The sequence below is a fragment of the Podarcis filfolensis genome (assembly GCF_964270895.1).
Source record: "Podarcis filfolensis genome assembly, chromosome: 3".
Classification (NCBI taxonomy): domain Eukaryota; kingdom Metazoa; phylum Chordata; class Lepidosauria; order Squamata; family Lacertidae; genus Podarcis; species Podarcis filfolensis.
Window position 1 is genome coordinate 81915838 of NC_139606.1, and position 20218 is coordinate 81936055.

The window sequence follows — 20218 nt, forward strand, 5'->3', positions numbered from 1 at the left end:
TTTATATTTCCACCTTGCCCTCTTGGGGGCTTACTACTTTGCTGAGAGCGAAGTGAGTAGGCATTGTGTTTGTTTTCAGCATTTCCCTTCTCTCATTAGTCACTCTTCATTATTCTTCCCCTGGGCTGCGGTTCAGATGTTTAATTCAACTGGGCCTTCATTCCACCATGCAGACTCACACCCTCTCTTGTCCTTTTTCTCGCTTAGTTATTTCATATCCTTGTGTTCCTTTGGAGGAATGTTCCATTTTGCAGGAGCTGTTTGACAAGGAGCTTTACTGATTACTGGGAAAGATTTGTGATCTTTGCTCCAGTACAGGCCAGGGATTCAACTGGGGACTTCATTTGCTAAGATCAGAAAAGTTAACACACAAACTATTTCATGTGCTGTTCTGAGAGGGCCGCTGAAAAGCTCAGGGTTGATGCGAATGGAAAAGGCAGAAGGCTGAATTCCCCTGAAGAGGAATCATGCGTCGTGTTGCTGACTTGTTGTGAGCCGCTTAACAACATCTGGGTCAGATCGGACGTCTATCGAATCAAGCACTATGCCCATCAGTGGCCAACTCCAGATAATGTCTCAGAAACATATCCAACCTGGGTACAGTGGAGACTGGAGACAGATGCCCTCTGTTGCATGTCTCAGCCTTAGGGAATCAGAGGCATGCTGCCTCCTCACAGATTCCATTCACATGGTAAACAGATAACTAAATCCTTCCTGAGCATTTGCCTGCTGACTGACAGAGGCACTGTGTTAAAGCTGTTTTGTGTAGGAAGAAGATTCAGTTGCCAAGGAGTAGGCCAGAGATGAAAGTGCTCAGCCTAAGACTCATCACACATGGTCTGAAAATGTGTTGGTGGAGGGGTGTGTGTATTAGCTGTCCTACCCAAATGGTACCCTTGGAGTCACAGGCAAGACTCTACATGTCTTCTGGTGGCTGGTGGGAGTTCAAAACACCCGAAGGGCAGCAGATTGAGGAAGCCTACTCTAGTCACCCCTTTTCTGACTTTATGACTTGGCCCACACTTTCCTGCAGGCTCTTTCAGGCCCAAGAGAAACAAGGAGATTTTGCTGCTTTTGAACCCACTCCCCTGCTCTACAAGCGGTTTCCCAGGGAGGTCAAAGGCACACTTTTATGGGATGTCATGACTTTTCAATCACCAAGCCACCTCACAGCAATTCACAGTTTCCCACCTCAGGCTGTGCCTGTAAAGCAGGGTTACCTGTCAAATCAATTTTATTTTTTTTAAAGGAGCATCACAGGGAAGCATTGTGGTTTATTCGCCAGAGGCTTGTTTTTCTGAAATAAAGAACATCTATCATCTTCGATTGCAAAACAAGGTTCTTAAAAAAGAAAAAAAAAGAAAAAACCTTTGGAGCAAGATGGGGTTAAAACAACAATAACAAATTTACGATTCACACAATACAGTGAAGAGAGAAGTCAAGTTTCCTAATCCTAGAAATTTTTGCAGCCTCCCATCTTTTTACCCTGGTCAAGGACAGGTTCCATCCTCTTTGCTCTTTTAAAACACCATTTCTGCACCTTCTCCACATACAGAAAGGGGAGCAGAGGCATTTTTCACTCACTTTCCATCCACAGTGGACAAGTGAATGCAGCTGAAAGGAGAAGCCACCACTGCTTGCTCACTTGCACCACCCTCCTTTCTGAGTGTCGGTAGAAATGGGATCCAGCTGCACCTAAAGGAGTGACTAGGCAAACAGTGTGCAAGAGTGTACAAATCCTGTACATGTGGCTTTATGATTAGAGGTGTCCCAAAGCATATTTTGGGGTGCTTATTTTTTCCTATGTATCTCTGGTTATCTCCTGCTTGGACTACTGCAAAACTACAACTAATTTAGAATGCAGCTGCCAGATGTGACTGGGAACAGCTTCCAGGACCATATAACACGGGTCCTAAAGGCTCTACATTGGCTTCGAGTACATTTTCGAGAACAATTCAAAGTGTTTGTGCTGAACTTAAACCCCTAATCAGCCTTGGCCATGTATACCTGAATGAGCATCTTGTCTCTGTTGTTCATCCCAGACACTGAGGTCCAATTCAGAGGACCTTCTGGTGAGAAGGGAATGAGGGGGGATTATTGGGTTGTCTTTGTCTTTATTATATATTTTATGTTTTTTATATTGTAATGTTATGTTGTGAACTGCCCTGTGATCTACCTGTATAGGGCAGTATACAAATTTAATAAATAATAATAGGCAGAGGGCTTTCTCAGTAGTGGCACCTGCCCTGTGGAATGCCTCCCACCAAACAGGATGGACTTTATTGACCGTTATCGGTGTGCATAATGCCTTTGTTTGTACCATGCATCTGCAGGCAGCTGAGCTTGGCTGGATCCATTGGTATGTGCAAATGCAATTTTGTTTGCTTAGATGTATCTATGATTTATGCTGACCCAAAGCACATTTTGGAATAGCCATCCTATTGTTGACTATCTTCAGTGTGCACAGACACCCTTGTTTGTGCCATGTGCTCACAGGAAGTTCTGGGGGAGGCAACATTTACTGGTATAGCAGAGAGGCCTCTTTGATGTTGCTTGGGTGTGTGCTTTGCCTTGGCTCAGATCATATTTTGGGGTGGGCACCCCCAATTACATATTTATTATGGTGTTCCGATGTCATCGTGAATTTATGAGCGTTTTGTAAGCATGACGTTTTCAACTGAATAACATTATTTTTGGCACTCTGGGATACGCGAACTTTCCTTTTTCTTCTTCTCGCTTTGGGCTTTCGAGCCAAGAAGGGGCAGGGAAGAACTAGTGACGAACTTAAGCGCCGTGTGGAATTAGTTTCCCGCATTCGGATTTGCAGCCTCCAGGTTGACTTTCGGTGCAGGCGTGCCCGCAGCCTCGCTTCCCCACCTCTCTCCCCTTCGCAATCAGTGCTGCCCTTTATTTAATTAGGGCCCCTCCCACCCGCGACTGCCTTTTCCCGGACTGGCTGGGCATGTCGCTTGACCTCCGGTTGGTCGCTCTCCGGGCCCGCCTCTGAAAACTCAGCGCCACAGGCAGGGGAGGGGCAGAGCGCGAGGGGAGGGGAGGGAGGCAGGCAGCCGCCGCGGAGCCCAAGCAGCAGCAGCGCCTCTCCCACTTCCATCCACCAACAGAGCGAAAAGGCTCCGGGAGAGAGAGGGGCGGCGCGAGCGGCCCAATCCGCGGGAACGAAAGCAGCCTTGGGGGCGGAGCCAGGCGCGCCGCTACCCAATGGCACGGGCGCTGGGGCGGGGCGGAGCTCTGGGAGAGCTTGTGAGGAGTCTGAGGCGGCGAAAGAGTCCGGAGTCGGGAGGCGAGTTTGTTGGTGGAGCTGCTGAGGCTCGTCTCGTGCTCTCTCTGGCGCCCGTTATAGCAGCTGCGTAGTCGCTGCCGCCGCCGTCGCGCGCGGGGCCGCTGAGGGGAGACCGCAGGCTTCGGAGGCACCGTCGGGGAGGAGCGGGCGGAAGGCGCTTCTCGACGGCGAAAGGAGCGGGAAGCCGCCCGGGGTAGAAGTTTGGCTGGAGTCGCCGCCGCTGAGGAAACTTTTCTCGAGGGGCCGCAGCCGGGGGAGGAGAGGCGGCTGAGGCGTCGCCGGGGCTGGGCTGCTCCCTGCCGGACTCGGGGGCGCTTTTTCGGCCCTGGCCGGGATGTACCTGGCAGCGGTCTCGGCGGGGCGGCGGCGCCGGGGCGGCGTCGGCTGGCCCTGGGCGGCGGGTTGGCCTCGGCTGCTGCTGGCGGTGGCGTTCCTGGGGGCGTCCGGGACGCGGGCGTTCGTGTGCCTGCCTTGCGACGAGTCCCGCTGCGAGGAGCCCAAGAACTGCCCCGGCGGCGTCGTGATGGACATCTGCGGCTGCTGCTTCATGTGCGCCCGGCAGCGCAACGAGAGCTGCGGGGGCTTCTTCGGGCTGCACGGCGCCTGCGACCGCGGGCTGCGCTGCGTGATCCGCCCGCCGCTCAACGGGGACTCGCTCACGGAGTACGAAGCGGGCGTCTGCGAAGGTAACAAGGCAAAAAGCCCCTCCAAAGGCGGACGGGCGCCTCTTGCTTCCAGGCGGAGGGGCGCGGAGTCACTCCGCCCCGGCGCGGACCGACGAGCGTCGAGCTAGCGCGTGTCTTGGGAGGTTGGGGGGCGGCGGCGGCGGAGAGAGGGACTGGGGATTTCTTTCCGGGAGGAAAGTGGGGCGGGGAGGACTGGGGCCCTTGTCAGACCCCGCTTTGAAAGTATTCTGCTGCTTCGGGGGTCTCTCCACCCCACCCCCGCCAAGCCACTCCATTTTTTTCAGTACACTTGTAGTGTGAAATGTTGGCTGCATGTACCGAGAAAGCTGGTAGGTAGATTGGAAGGAAAGGTTGGGGTTTCCTAGTGTGGCGTGTTGTCTCCGTCGATTGCATGTTCTGACTCTTCTCTCCCCTCCTCCTCTCCCCCCCTCCGCTTTCCTCATAGTTATTTTCCATACTTGCCCACATCATATGCAGGTGTTCATCCCCCAATCTGCACTGCTTTAAAAAAAAAACAACCAAGAGGAGGCATCTCTCTTTAATGCTACAGTGGCTCAGAGTAGTATGTGCACGCGTGTGTTTTGCCGGTATAGAACCGATTGCTTCCCCCTCACAAGGTGGATGTTGCGTTTTCCTCTTCTGTTTCGTCCTTTACATTTCCCTCTCCCTTTGCTTATTGTTCCCAACGGTCGTGGATTTTAAAGTGGCTTTTGAACTAGGGCATGGAAATAAAAAGCGTATTTTTTTCCTGAAGTCGGGATACGTTCTTCCTTATTTTTTAAATGTAGGTATCTCTGGTCCTAACAGTTCGATTTTCTTTTTCCTTTGGCTTTGGTCTGCTCTTTTTTCAACCTGTTTTTGCAGCCCATCACTAACCATGTTTTCCACCTAGTAGTGAGACAGTGAGAGTTGTATATTAGTAAGTGCATTTAGGGCTACAGTCAGTGTCTTGATTCCCTCCCCAGTCCAGATGTGCAGGCAGATGGCTATTGATTGTCATGTAGCAATCCAGCTTTTCTGAAATTATAGTTTTGAAAGCTATCATAATTGCATAATTTTTGTTTAATGGTATATTTTCAGAAACATTGCAACATGCAGATTATTTGATAAGAGTAGCTTTATATTGGATGATATTGCTTACCTATTAGCCCTGTTTCATATGTTTTTGAAATGTCAGATTGACACCTGTCTTTTCAATCTTCTGGATTCAAATGGCTTGTAATAAGTATTGAATGAGAATTCTTGAATCAGTAAAGAATCAAAGGGTGACCATCTATTGAAATGTTTAAAATGCTTACACTCATCACTTTATGCATCATTGGGGGGGGCAGAAATCTACCTTTCATTTTCATGCAGAAAAGGGGGCAATTCAGTTGGCTATAATTTGTATTGTACGTCAGTCTTCTTCATAATATATTCTAGTCAAAAAATGGAAATATATGAATATTTTGCCTGATAGCTGTGTAAGTGGCACGAGAGAGTTCAATCTATCCATTTTCACCTCTTCAAACATTAGGAAAGTTTGAGATACTATAGTGCAGATGAGAATCAAAATTTATATGGAAAATTTTTGTCTTCCCCCTCCCTTTTCATTGGTTACTTGAAACGATGATTTTTGTAGATCCGCTAGAGAGCAGCCGTGAGTTCAGGAATTCCTCTGGAGAACGGTAGTAAAGTCATAAAAAAGCACACACTCCAACTGTTTAAAGATAGCTAGTGCCCTTGTATCCCCCAAAATGACATTTAAACTTAACAATTGGTACATACATTTGTTCATAGTTTAGTTTTACTTTTACTACTCTTGGTTATGATATAAATAAGATGTGGTTTTCTGTACAGGTTAGCTCTCCTTCGCACATTATCAGTTGGGTTTTCTGAACATGATGAGAATCGGCATGGATCTGTCAGGCTTTTACAACTGTTTGGAGTTGTAGTTGCTTTACATGTTTGTATGGGGAGAGTTTAAATATAAGGAGCATGCAAGCATATTAAGTTGTGAATAAATATCTGTCATGATCTTCCATTCAGATGTTGCATATTTTCCATGTAACTACATCTTAATTTTTATATAAGAGGGAAATTATATTGAAAACTTCCTATAATGTTTTGACATTGTCTCCTTTAATGTATAGCAGTCTAGAGCTTTCTGGCAGTTTTAGGAGAACTATAATTCTTTAGAAGTGATGCAATGCTGGACTTCAATGAAAAGCACATCTGGCATTCCCCTGCTGAAAATAATATGGAGAGTCTCTCAAGAAGAGACTTCAGCTAGTGTGGACTTGACATTAGACCCAGCTGTCCCAGTTCCAATTATCCCACAGAAACAGTCTATAGAAATTAGCAAAACTGTTGCCATATAAATCACTTAGCTGCATGAGTATGCATAGTTGAAGCTTTTGGTCACCAGTTGGGCTGAAGTATTAGTAGCTTTGAATTTGGCAACACGTTCATAAGATTATTTTGAGCTTTCACATAAAAATATTAGAGCTAAAATCTGTTACTGATTCCAACAATTGAATTGGGACCAGTGGTTGAGTTTACTGTTTCTTTTTATCTGTTGATACAACAAAGCTTTACTGGTAACAGTCTTGACATGAATATCATTTGTAGATGAAAGCCTATCTGCCACAAAAGAGTAGGTTTTCACATTTTTACAAATCTATTCTCTTTTCAGTCTTTCTTACAATAGAATTTTTATCCTGAAACGACCCCTACTGGTCACAATGTAGAACTCTTTTTAAAGCTTTTAGATGGGTTCATGAAAAACACTGACACAGCCAAAAATGTGTTCTCAGTCCAGTGGTTATTAACATGGATCATGGTTTAATCGGCAGTGGCAAATTGTTATCTCAAATCTTCTGAAAGCAGTGTGTATTAAATAGAATAAAGCAAACACAGCAGCTGACTGATATTTTTGTAATGTCATGATATCTTAACAATAAGGGTGTTATTTAAATGTTCTCAGAAGAAAACAAAATTTATTTTATATATTTACATAACATTTTATATAACAGCATTAGGTGTGCAATCTGATTTTGGAAAAATATCCATTCAGGACTGGAACTACTACTTGCTACTATACTGTAGCTATACTCTGTGTTCTGCTTCCTAGATTCACCATTGTGGAGTTCCTTTTTAACATTGCTCTAGCTATGATTCCATAGTTCAACAGTTATTTGCTGAAAGCTGCAATGCTACTGGTATTCCGCTGGTCTTGATCCCTTTGTGGTAAAGTACCATATGAACTCATGTAACTAATTTCATAAACCTTTATATAAGTAACGAACATGGAACAACTCAAAACTATTTTAACAGTATTGACAGCAGATGTGTTGCATTAGAAATAAGCCCTGACACCATTTTAATTACTGAGAAAAGATTGGTGCTGAAATGGAGAGACACTCCAATGTAATCGGGTCATGTATGTGATGCCAATAAGCAGTTGTTTAGCTTTGCTGGGGGGGGGGCAGCTGGGAAATATAGATCTATAAAAGTAGTGTGGAACTTGTAGCCTTCCAGACTTCAGCTCCTGTTAGACCTGATCATTGTCCATGCTGGCTTTGGTTAGGGGACATAAACTACTATTTAAACTATTTCCAGTATTTGGCCTGGAAACTATTCTAACATTTGGCAATAGTCTTCAGGGAGGTCTGTGTTTAGAAATAGTTTGGTTTCCTTTCAACTGTGTAAACCTTCACTTTCCCTTCTGGAATATTTGCATGTCATGGACTCAACTTAGTCCTGACCCTTTCCATAACAGCGCTAGACAATTCAGTTTTACAATACTTCTGTAAAAGTTCATAAAGCTTTTTTTTTTTCTTAAGCAATGCTACTTTTATTAGGGGAAGAATTGGTGATGAATGTCTGAAGTTGCTGCAGCTGATTGACATAAGGTGCCTAAAGCTCATTCAGTGACCTTATTCCAGGCACTGTCTCTTTGTGTGACCTACCTCACTGGTTGAGCACCTGCTTTGTGTGCATGTTTAATCCTCTTCATCACCAGGTAGGGCTGGGAATGTTTCCTGCGTGAAATCCTGGAGAGCCACTGTCAGTCATTGTAGACAATGCTGAGCTAGATGGAGCTATTGTCAGCATCGATATATGGCAGCTTCTTATGTTCCCTGTGATATGAATGTAATAAATTAGTAATATACAGTATCAAACTACTTGTTTCCATATAAAGCATTCTAAAATAACACATCTATGGCTAGTGCTCTATAAGTGTCCCAGGTTCCCTGGATCTGAATACTATAGCTTCCTAAATTTATGCTAAATTTCCATAACAGATTAAGAAGGGCCTGCTGGATCAGGTCAGTGGCCCATCTAGTCCAGCGTCTTGTTCTGATAGTGGCCAGCCAGATGCCTGTGGGAAACCTGCAAGTGGGATTTGAGCACAAGAGCACTCTCCCCTCCTGTGCTTTCCAGCAGTTGGTATTCAGAAGCATTGCTTCCTCCAACTGTGGAGGCAGAGCACAGCCATCATAGCAAGGAGCTTGCCATAGCCCTCTCTTCTATGAATTTGTCTAGTCCAGGGGTCGACAAGGCTTACCAGGCATGGGCTGCATCACTCCCGTGGAGATCCTCCGTGGGCCGGGCCAGTGCAGCACAACGCCGGAAATCGCTTCTGCGCATGCTCAGATGCCGGAAATCGTGCCTACTTTTATCTGTCATGAATCTTCGAACATTTAGCTTCATTGGTTGTAAATGAGTTCTAGTTTACAGTTAATGAATTATGTTGGTTTTTGTAGGAGATGTTTGTGATCAACTTTGTACTGTCACAAAAGCAGTACTTATAACAGGAACGGAACCTCAGGTCTCTCTTCTGTAGAACTTTCCCTAAAACATACTCCTCATTGTCCCTGTTCTGTGCTCTCCTCAAGGATACATTCCAGCCAAGCAAAAGCACTTAACTATGTTAATGCCTCTTGCTTGCCTGGACGGATGTGTGTGTGCTGAGCTCTCTGAATTTTGTGTGACTGGAATGTAAGCTAACAAAAAGGTAAAAGTAAAGTCTGTTGCTCCACCCACTTTTTGCCTCTGGTCCCACCCAACCCCATAAGGGAATGCAGTACTTGGGCTGCAAAAGATTCTCCACACTGATCTGTCATTTTAATATCATTTTCTTATTACTTTCCTCAAACAATCCAGGAATGGGCAGTTGATTGAAATACTGCAAAATATTGGCAATTCCTAGTTTACTACCACAATAAACATTTTCAGGGAAGATAGGAGAACTGTAATGTTTGTTGAAAATGCCTTCAGTCTTACCTTTGACACCTTGGCATGTTTCTCTTGTTAAACTTCAAAGGCTATATTGGTATGCAGCACCTTTATCATAAATACTGATTTCCAAAGAAGTACTATGGGATATAAAAGATATATGGATTTAGTAAGTTAACTTCATTAAACGTTTTGTAACTCTGACTGCAGTTTGGTACTGCAACTGACTGTTGCTACAGTTTTGCTCAAGAATAGCAGTATCATTTTTAAAAAACAAAACTGGCAGGATTATGTGGTAGCCTGTTCAGGCAAATCTGTTTGCTATGAAGTGAGTCTGGTTTAAGCTTCTGTGTGCTGCTTCTATGTGAATATTGCTTGCAATATTCTGAACTGTTTTGATATTTGAGTAGTCAACCAGACTGAGATGGTCAGCCTTAGCCTTTTACATCCTCTTCATCTGGAGGTTCTAATTGCTGCTTTCTTGTGCATAATAATAATAATAATAATAATAATAATAATAATAATAATACCCTGCCTTCCCCCCAGAATTGGGACTCAAGATGTCTTACAAAAATTAAAACCAACTTGAATAAAATGCAGAAAGCTTAAAAGATATAAAATATATTATTATGTTGTTGCAGTTGCACAATCTGGTGTCAATGTGAGATCAGTGGCTTTTGATGTGATCAACCATGGTATGCTCCTGGATTGGTTTTTTGGGCTGGGGATTGGAGGCACTATTCTTTAGAGATTCTGCTACAAACTGCAGGACTGGTTCCAGAGAGTAGTACTCTCTCTCTCTCTCATTCTCACTTTCACCCCCACCCACCCCAGGCACATTACCCCCAATACTGTTTAAAATCTACATGAAATCATTGGGAGCAGTCAATTGGAATGAAATGTCTTAATTATGCTGATGACACTTTGCTCTATTTCTCCGTGATTCAGAAGTGGACACTCAAGGCTTGAGCTGTTCTCTGGATGTGGTGTACAAGAAGGACAATAAACCAATATTGAATTCTGGCAGATAGAGGCCCTTTGGGTGTTTCGTTCTTGTGTCCAGGAAGTGAGACATTTACTGGTCACACTCTTTTTGAAAGAGCAGGTTCATCTTTGGGGCCTTCTCATTTATTCATCTTTGGCTTCAGAGGCTAGGAGTACTTTCTATCAGGTTTGGCTGGTACAGCAGCTACAGCCATTGCTGGACAGGGATGATCTGACCACAGTGATCCATATACTGATAATATCAAGACCGATTGCTATCAAGAGCCAACCACCATCCATGTATTAAACATTTTGTTTGACACAACTGCACTGGCTACCAATATACTACCAGGCCAGATTCAGTGTGACATTGTTACTTGCTTAGAAACTCCTAAACATCTTGGCACCAGGCTACTGAGAGGTCCTAATATTTGCTTTCAGTGTTGTCACCCTTTTAATGTGGAATGTGTTACCACCTGAGATAAGGCATGCACCAATTATATATTCTTTCAAATGAATGCTTATGAACTTTTTATTTACTCGCCTTTTCTGACTGAATTTTTAATTACTGGCTGCTGGTGCATCTGCTGATGTACTGTTGTTTTCAACTGTTACTTTTAATGTTAAGTACACTGCTCAGATATTTTCAAATTTGAGCAAAAAAATAAAATAAAATAAGTTTAGCAGAAGCAGGTACTCCTAAACCATAGTTTGAATTGTTGGCGCTAACCATAGTTAATGATACTGGTTAGAATTGGACATACAAGCAAGCCAGGATTATGCTCAGTTAGCCATGGTTTCTCATTTCAGCCACACAGTAGTCCCAATATACTGAAACAAGAGTCCCAAACTTTTTGTTTTGCTGTTCTGTGAACAAGAAGGAAAACACAGCAAGGGACACTTCAGAGGAAAGGACATACAGTGGTACCTCGGGTTACAGACTCCGCTAACCCAGAAATAGTACCTTGGGTTAAGAACTTTGCTTCGGGATGAGAACAGAAATTGCGCGGCAGCTGGAAGCCCCATTAGCTAAAGTGGTGCTTCAGGTTAAGAACAGTTTCAGGTTAAGAACGGACCTCCAGAACGAATTAAGTTCCACTGTACGACGTACCACTGTACTTGATTCTTAATGTCTGGGACATAGTAAGATTGTGCCTTAGCTCGGTAATGTGCCTTTCCTATTTATCTATGAAACTTGTGTCTGACATGCCTTCATACAGGAAAAAAGTAAGTTCTTTATTTACAAATAGTGTTTTATGGGGGACAAAGCATGCTCTCTATCCCTTACAATGGTTGGCCCAAACTACTGGAAAGTATATGTATTTTTTTGCAGGGAAGCATCTCTTGGAGATGCTTGCAGGATACTAGCCAGCACCCCACACCTGCCTGTCATGACTGGCATTTTGCTAATATTTGCTCAGTGTTCTGCAGGTATCAAAGCAAATACTAATTACTTGGTATAATACTTAACATACAAGGTGCAGGGCTAGCCATTTTAATTAGAAGAAAGCAGCCTGCCTCAGACAGCAGATTTTGGGGTATCATTTAAGGGCAGGCAAATGTAGGAAACTGGGCATCATTTAAATTTAAATGACACAATCCCCTGCCTTGTTTAAGTTGCAATATGAAATATTAGCTATGCAAGATAAATAATAAAAGAGGAACAGAAAAGTAAATGTGTGGGCTAAACTGTCATTTGTTTAGTTACAGGATATAACGTTTTGGCTTTAACAATACAATCTTGTACATGTCTACTTAGAAGTAAGTGAGGGCAACTAGTGTGGAGCTCCACTGCAGCACACCTGACCTCCTATCAACAGTATCACTTTGCTTACTGAGAGGAAGAGGGGTGAAGTTATGGGGAGTTCAGCATGGTGCAGGTGCAGTGGAGGAACCAGTTCAGTGCTTCTATTGCTTGACCTGCATCACATCACTGCCTTGCTCCTCCCTCATTCCCCCAGTCAACACTGCTGGGCAGCCATGTGTATAGTGGCACACCTCCACAATGGCTGTCCATTGAAGACTTACTCCCAGGTAAACATGTATAGGATTGCAATCCTAAATGTTCTTAATTTGTGGAAATTAATAGCTGAAGTAAAAGGGTTCTGGTCTGAATTCTGGAAGGGAAGAATGCAGTTGCTTGAAACTTGCTGAAACATAAAGCCTTGTTGTCTCTGTGTCTCCACCCTCTGTGAATCAGAGTGTGACTGACTGACCATGCAGCCTTGCAAATAAGTCTACAAACGTAGGTTTATTGCTAGCCCATCTTATCACAAATCCCTATAATAACCATTTTTGGCTCACTCACCAGTATTGGAAACAAATCCACAAAGTTACTTGTCCACAAAAGATTACTGTTACATTTCTCCCTAGTAATTTTTTCTAGTACAGTGGTACCTCAGGTTACATACACTTCAGGTTACATACGCTTCAGGTTACAGACTCCACTAACCCAAAAATAGTACCTCGGGTTAAGAACTTTGCTTCAGGATGAGAACAGAAATCGTGTTGCGGCGGCGGCAGGAGACCCCATTAGCTAAAGTGGTGCTTCAGGTTAAGAACAGTTTCAGGTTAAGAACGGACCTCCGGAACGAATTAAGTACTTAACCCGAGGTACCACTGTATCATTACCTCTCCAGCTTACAAAGGTTTCCTGCCTTGATCTTCCAAGGATGATGCTTACTTGGCATAGGAGAGCAGACATGTGGCTATTTACAGAACTTGTTAATGAGATCTAATGACTGAAAGGGGAGGAGCCAAGGGCCAAGCTATTGGTTCAGGCAGACTAATAGGCAGGACTTTTGATCAGCTGTATGGATTTCTATTTTGAATGGGGTATCAAGTATTAAAATTATGTATTCACATTGACCCTGCAAACTTAGGGGCCAAGAGTGATCAAGTTTGCGGCTAGCAACTTGGATCCAACTCTAATTTATAGGTTTCCATTATGTAATCTAACTCATTATTGGGTTCCTCTGCAGTATTTAGAGTCCTTGGAAGAGGGGAGAGAGCATAAGCTATGCTTGAAATCAGTTTTTGCTGTATTAGTGTGAATTGAAGTTCTGATGTAAAATTCTGTAAGGATTTATTCCGTTTTGATCAGTAAGCAAGTTAAATTCTTCATCTCAGTTCGCTAATATATTCTCATTTCATTACTAATATACTGCATTATTATATATCAGTGTTTTAAAATACATTGGAAAATGTGTTATTCTATTCCGAATAATTTGATGATATCCGGTTGGATCCATACCAAGCTAGTTGCACTTTGAGATCACTGTGAAACCATGGTTCCCATTCAAATTAATGGAACCAGCACAAGTAACTGGAAGTAATTTAGTCACCTCATCTGTTAAGCATATAAGACATTTACCCCCCAAATATCTGACTTGTATAGAACTGAGAAGGGATGCGGGTGGCGCTGTGGGTTAAACCACAGAGCCTAGGACTTGCCGATCAGAAGGCCGGCGGTTCGAATTCCGGCAACGGGGTGAGCTCCTGTTGCTCGGTCCCTGCTCCTGCCAACCTAGCAGTTCGAAAGCATGTCAAAGTGCAAGTAGATAAATAGGTACCGCTCCGGCGGGAAGGTAAACAGCGTTTCCGTGCGCTGCTCTGGGTCACCAGAAGCAGCTTAGTCATGCTGGCCACATGACCCAGAAGCTGTACGCCGGCTCCCTCGGCCAATAAAGCGAGATGAGCGCCGCAACCCCAGAGTTGGCCACGACTGGACCTAATGGCCAGGGGTCCCTCAGTGAAGACCTCAGTGACATTATTAAGCTAGGTTTCTAAGAAATTTAACACTGTCTCGTTTGCTTGAAAAACTTGAGGTTGGCTTCCAGAATATTTATCCTGGTAACTATGAATGCTTTTTCCAGTCCTGACAGACACAGTTCCAAAAAAGAACTGACAATGTAATAAGTGTTGGGTCCTATTATTTTAGCTATCAGGATTGCTTCTCGATGTTGGACATTTCCAGAATTCCATTTAGTGTCACATTTACTCCATCACATGTAATCAGGATTGACCACTGATTCAGCTTTAGCAACCAGTTTCCATATTACTAGTTTCCTCATCTCTGGCTTCATTTTCATGAGTATTTCAATAGAGAGACTATAGTTAATTAGCTTTTGTTCCTAATATTTTGTATGTGGAGATACACCTGAAGCAGTTACATTGCAAAGTGTGGAGAAGTATGTTTACAAACAGAAATACTATTGTATATTACATATATTCCCTCTTGAATTAACTTGAATTTTCTTGTCCTGTTATTCTAGTACAAATATTCTAGTACTTATCCTATAATTAAAGCTATCAGTCTCACTGTATTGAGGACTAGCAGTAATCATTTAAGTTTCCATCATTCTATCTGCATTTTAAAGGAACAATTTCCATATGAAGATATACTAGAGATATATATTGTTTTTAATTTTCTTTGTTGCTAGCCAGAAAAAAATATTACTTTACAAACCTACATTAACAGTAAAAGCTGTGAGAATTTAATGAAGTTTTACACAGCTTCAAATATTTGTCTGACAGATTTTAAACCCAAGAGCCTTTTCAGATGTTTGAATTATGATGAGAATGCATACCAGTTACTTATTTGACTTTTGAGATGTTGCGTCAGCAAGAAGTAATGGTCATACTGCTGTTTTTTTAAGCAGGTAGCCTGCTTAACTGAACTGCTGGGTGCAATTTTCCTTCCATGAAGCATGGTCATTGTATTCTGATGGTTGGGAGTATTTATTGGCTAATGCCTGTAGTATTACGTTTAGTGCACTTTGAAAATACTGTGATATTTTGAAACATATTTTTAAAGAGATTTTTAATTTTTACATCAATTACTTTTGGCTGATCATCTTTCTGTGTTGTTTTACTAGGAGGCCTCATCTTTTCAGAAAGTATGAAAGAATAGTACCTGCATGGCTACATCCATTTGATTTGTTCCTTTTGTTTATGCTTTAAGTTAAACTTGTTCTTTTTCCACTTTCTGTTGTTGAAGTGTGTTCGCAACCTTGTTTATAAGTAAAAGTAATGGTGGAGAAAATAGTGAACAGGTTACCACAGTAGGAAAATTACCTTAGTGACCCTATCAATTTCCTGGTAGAAGAATATGATATGGTGCTATGAACAACAGATTTAGGATAACTGAATGGCTTTTTGAAGAGTACATTCTGAACATGAGTCCTAACTAAAGCTTAATGGAGCGATCTACATTGTGCTATACTGTATGAATTGAACTGTAAAAGTGTGGTTTTGACTTCAACTAGACTTTGATTATTTTTCTTTTATTCTCTAATGTAGCCTGAAGGGTGATAATTCTCTGAAACATGTATTATACAGTTATAGTGATGAGGTATAATGAATAAAATTGACACTTTTGGACGTTTTTGTTGTATACACCCTGAAATGAATGATACTTGATACTCATCCAATATTCTGTAGTCTTTTTAGAAACAGAAGTTCTGCCAGCCACCCATTCATTGCCTGACTCAATTAGGGCTTCAACTTTTAGAACAATATTTTGGTGGAAAGATTGAATATATTTATAGGCAAATATATCAAGGTTGATCAAGTGGCATTTCCTAAGAGTGGTAAAATGGCACCTAATGATACAAAACAAAGATTCCATATGGGTTGTTATTTATAAATGCCAAAAAGGAGTTTGATAGAGTAGAATGGAGGTATCAATTACAGTTTCTGTAAAAAAGATTGGGAATAGTTTTCATTTTATTGCTCAATTGATATATGCCATCCAACAGCCTCAATATTTGTGAATAATGTAAAATTGGAAAAATTCAAAATTTCAGAGTGGCACTTGTCAAGGATGCTCACTGTCACCATTGTTATTTAACATTGCAGAGTCTGTTGGAACACATCCAGGAATTGTTGGGCAAAATGCAGGAGGTAATTATTTAAGTCAATCTTCATGCAGCTGCTATAGTCCCAATTTTGAGAGACCCAGAGGAAATAAAGCCAGTCTTAAACATACTTCATATTTACGTACATTTATATCTTGGAATGTAAGATAAAGCTGCAAAATTAGAATGGTTTGGTTATCATAAGCAGTGGACTATAACAGATACAGTCATACCTTGGGTTGGGGAAACTCAGCCAGATGGGCAGGGTATAAATAATAAATTATTATTGTATTGTATTATTATGAATGGTTCACAGTTAATCTTAAAACATTAAATATAACATTGCAGGATATCAAATGCAAAAAAGTACAAATGAAAATCAAATACAAAATATAACAAAATATTTACATTTAAAGTAGCATAATTAACATGAATGAAAATTCCACATATAAACTAGTATAAGCCACCCAACAAAACAACTCTGCTGCCCCCCCCCCTTGCCTCGTAGTAGCATCTTCCATTCACATCCTTAGCACTTCCACATACAAACATGACCAGTAGGTTTTCTGGACAGTTTTCAGTTGCCATAAATGGAAATCTAATTAACTTAGGAACATTAGAGGCTAGCTGCATTATGTCAAGTCAGGCAAACTGTTCCATCAAGCTCAGTATTGTCCACAACCCCCTCAACTAACTGGCAGAGGCTCTCCAGGGTTTCAGACAAGAATCACCCTGGAGATGCTGGGGGTTGAACTTTGGTCCTTCTTTGGAAACCCAGACAAATGGGGGGGTATAAATAATAAAATTATATTGTATTATTATTTTTCATGCAAGAGGAATTCTCTACTGCTGAGCTGTGGCTACTCCCCCAGTACTTAGAAAATGAAAAATTGAAAGTGGATTGATTTTCCATGTTGTAATTCCCCCCCCCCAATAACCAAAAGTTGTTGAACTGAAATATGCTGTGGGTGAGGTTTAGAAATACCTTTATATATAAAATATTATATTTAAACCAATCCATTGGAATTCTACTAAATATTTTAAGTTTTGTCAGCTAGGGATGTGTAAATCTGTCAATTTCTGCAATTGCACATCAGTTTCTTTCTTTGTTTGTTTTAAAAAAGTCCTAATGAAATTTCATTAGTGAACTTCTCCAAACATAGATTATTTTGTAAAGCAATTTCCCCTACTAAAATGCATTTTTGTCTGTTTTCAGTAATACATGCATTTTATGCATTTTTTCCTACTGTATACATTTTTGTATTTTTGCTTGTGGTGAAAATCTTGCAAAACTTAAGAGAAGTGCAAATCATGTAGGCTCATTTTTTAGTCTAATTTTTCTCCCATTTCTAATGACAACTCAGTAGCAGTAACTCAGTAACATATACCTGCTTTACCTAATTTAAATCAGAAGAGCAATGGTAAATGAAGATACTGAAAAAACATATCCTAATTTTAGGATATCCAAACTGTACACTAAATATATGATAGCTAGGGATAGTCACCTATAAAGAAGTTAATTGCAATTTCAGTTTTAAATTGGAATAGTATTTTATCCTATCCAGTTCCACAGCTTTGGCTTCTGTTCATTATGTTGCTAATTACATTTATGTAATTGTATTTCTAAAAGTGGAAATGGGAAAAAATAGTTATGGGGTGAAAACTTCCGCCCCATCGTTGTAAAGTACTTATCCTTTTTTTACCTAGTACAGATGCCTCTTTTGCCCCTTTGTAGTTACACCACTGTAGAGATGACAGAGATCTGTCAATGCGTATCATCATGTGCTATAGCAGCTACTGTATCGTTAAACTTTGCAGAAGACAGAGCTATAAGTTATGAGTAACACATTTATCTGCCAGGTATACTTGTTTCTAGTGGTGAACAGTCAGTTATTTGGAGTAAAAGCAGGGAAATACAATGTGATAAGAGATCATATACATGGGTCCTAATCTTGACACACCAATGCCTTTTTCAGATCTGTTTCAGACTGTTGTATGCAGTCATTATGGAAACTGATGCAGGTGCTGGATAAAAAGTGATTTAAGAGTAGGCAGAGTCCATAATTGAGTGGAGATACATACATATACACATTTTTCTCATGAAAAGCTGCCAATATTCCAGATTGCTTAGACTTCTTTCACAGAGACTCTAATTGGGACTTGGTGGGTAGTCTAAACCTCTAGAAAGTTAGTGTTGTTTGTTCAAATTTGAGGTTATGACTTGAAAATAAAGGGCCTTGTCTGAGCCTGTAGGATGCTCTGGATTTTATATTCTCTATTCTGTTACAGGTGCTAGAAACACCTTTAAAAAGAGAAAGAGGGAATAAGGTGGTTCTGAAGCTTCTGTGGTGAATAGAAGTGCTATAGGTTCACACACAACTTTTTTAAAAATTGTGATGAAGTTATACAAACATGAAATGTGAACTGTACAGAACTTCATAGTGTACCTGCTAAAGCTGAGTTTAATATTTTCATTTAGATGTGTAGGTGTTTGGCAAAATATATTAAATGAAACAAATCAATGACCTACTGGTATTATAGTTGTTTCATTTTGGTTTTTAGATGAAAACTGGGATGATCAGCTACTTGGATTTGAGCCTTGCAATGAAAACCTCATAACAGGCTGCAATATAATCAATGGAAAATGCGAATGTGATACTATTAGGACCTGTAGTAATCCCTTTGAGTTTCCAAGCCGGGATACTTGCCTGTCAGCTTTAAAAAGAATTGAAGGTAAGTCTGTATTCACTAGTACTTGATTTGTAATTATTTTTGGCACATCACCTTAAAGGCCTAATATGTAATTTTTTATTCTGTATCCCATGCTTGTTGAAAGGAGATGTTAGAGCAGGGGTCTGCAACCTTTAAGACAAAAAGAGCCACTTGGACCCGTTTCCGAAGAAAAAAAAACTGGGAGCCGCAAAACTCGTCATTATAAAAATAACTTTTTTGTCACTTTTATTTATTATTTCTTTGTTTGACCCCTCAGAATTACTCCTCCTCATAGAAATAAACGTTAAATTAACAAGTTATCTTTTTGTGTGTGTGTGTTCTTCACTCCCCTTCAAAACAGTGACCAGCGTACATGCCCCCTTTCAATGCGGTGACCAGCATACATGCCCCTTACAATGTAGCGGGCAGGCAGGCGGGAAGGTGACGTCAGGATGGTGTGTGACTAACGCACGCACCGCCCCCATGCGACGTCACAGCCAGTACAGCGCCCGCCACAGTGGGGAGTGTCGGGGCGCACAATGCGCCTCCTCCCCTCGCTAGTATCCGCCCCGGAGCCACGGCAAAGGTGTAAAAGGGCCACATGCAGCTCCGGAGCCGCGGGTTGCAGACCCCTGTGTTAGAGCAATAGTGTTGGCAAATGAGATGTTTCTGGTTTTGTGATTGAATACACTGATTTAAAGTTTTTTCTGTTGTGGTATGTGAATAATGACTTTTGGATATTTTGCTTGGTTGTGTATCCTGAATAAAGAAGGTGACTTTTATTGTGGGGAAAAGGCAAATTGATCAGAGTTTACTTACTAGTGTCTATTGTAATTACACATATGTTCCTTGTTGCCTCTGGAAGACTTCCCTTTCCCAATCCAAGGATATTTCAAGCCTGTGAAAAGAGATGATCCACACAATTGCATTCTGCCCAAGGCGTGGCTTGATTTGTTTTCTGCTGCAGTGCACGTTGAGACTGTTGTAAAGTATGCATGGGCTTTTTTAGACAGGTGGAGCAAACTTGTGTTCTTTTGTCTGCTGTAGAGGTATCTTGATTTTCATAGCTCTGTGCACAATACCCAAAACATCCCAAATGTGGTAGGGAAATAATTAAACAGCACCCTGAAAAGTGCAGACTTTTTGATTTTTAAAGTTCTTAGTCAAATATGTTCTGTTGTCTGAGCAGTTGACAAGTTGATATCGATGTTTAGTACTCTATTTTTTCTCAGGTTTGTGAAAGATTATACATTTATTTGCTTTGCTCTGTCTTTCCTGCCTGGTTAAAAAATGTTAGTAGCATAAGCTGTCCAGTGCACCTTTAATTGTCTAGTGTTAAATGGCATGTTGTCTACGTGAATATAATGGTATAGCTAGAGAGACCAGGAATTTCTTTACTAGTGTCTATATAGAAAAATAATTACTTGTTCTGCTTAGGAAATGAATATATACACAGG

The 20218-nt window shown here is 41.4% G+C and overlaps 1 protein-coding gene across 2 annotated transcripts in view; it reads left to right on the forward strand.

The window, feature by feature from the left end:
- Positions 1 to 3265: 3265 nt before the first annotated feature.
- The window catches only part of CRIM1 (cysteine rich transmembrane BMP regulator 1), a 127686-nt gene continuing 110733 nt past the window's right edge, over positions 3266 to 20218 (forward strand). Inside the window, exons 1-2 of one of the 2 annotated variants that reach the window (XM_083604242.1) lie at positions 3266 to 3987; positions 18612 to 18782. In XM_083604242.1, the coding sequence (XP_083460368.1) occupies positions 3636 to 3987; positions 18612 to 18782 (523 nt within the window). In that variant the 5' untranslated portion in view covers positions 3266 to 3635. The remainder of the gene's footprint in view (positions 3988 to 18611; positions 18783 to 20218) is intronic. The other variant, XM_083604243.1, reaches the window with a different exon arrangement.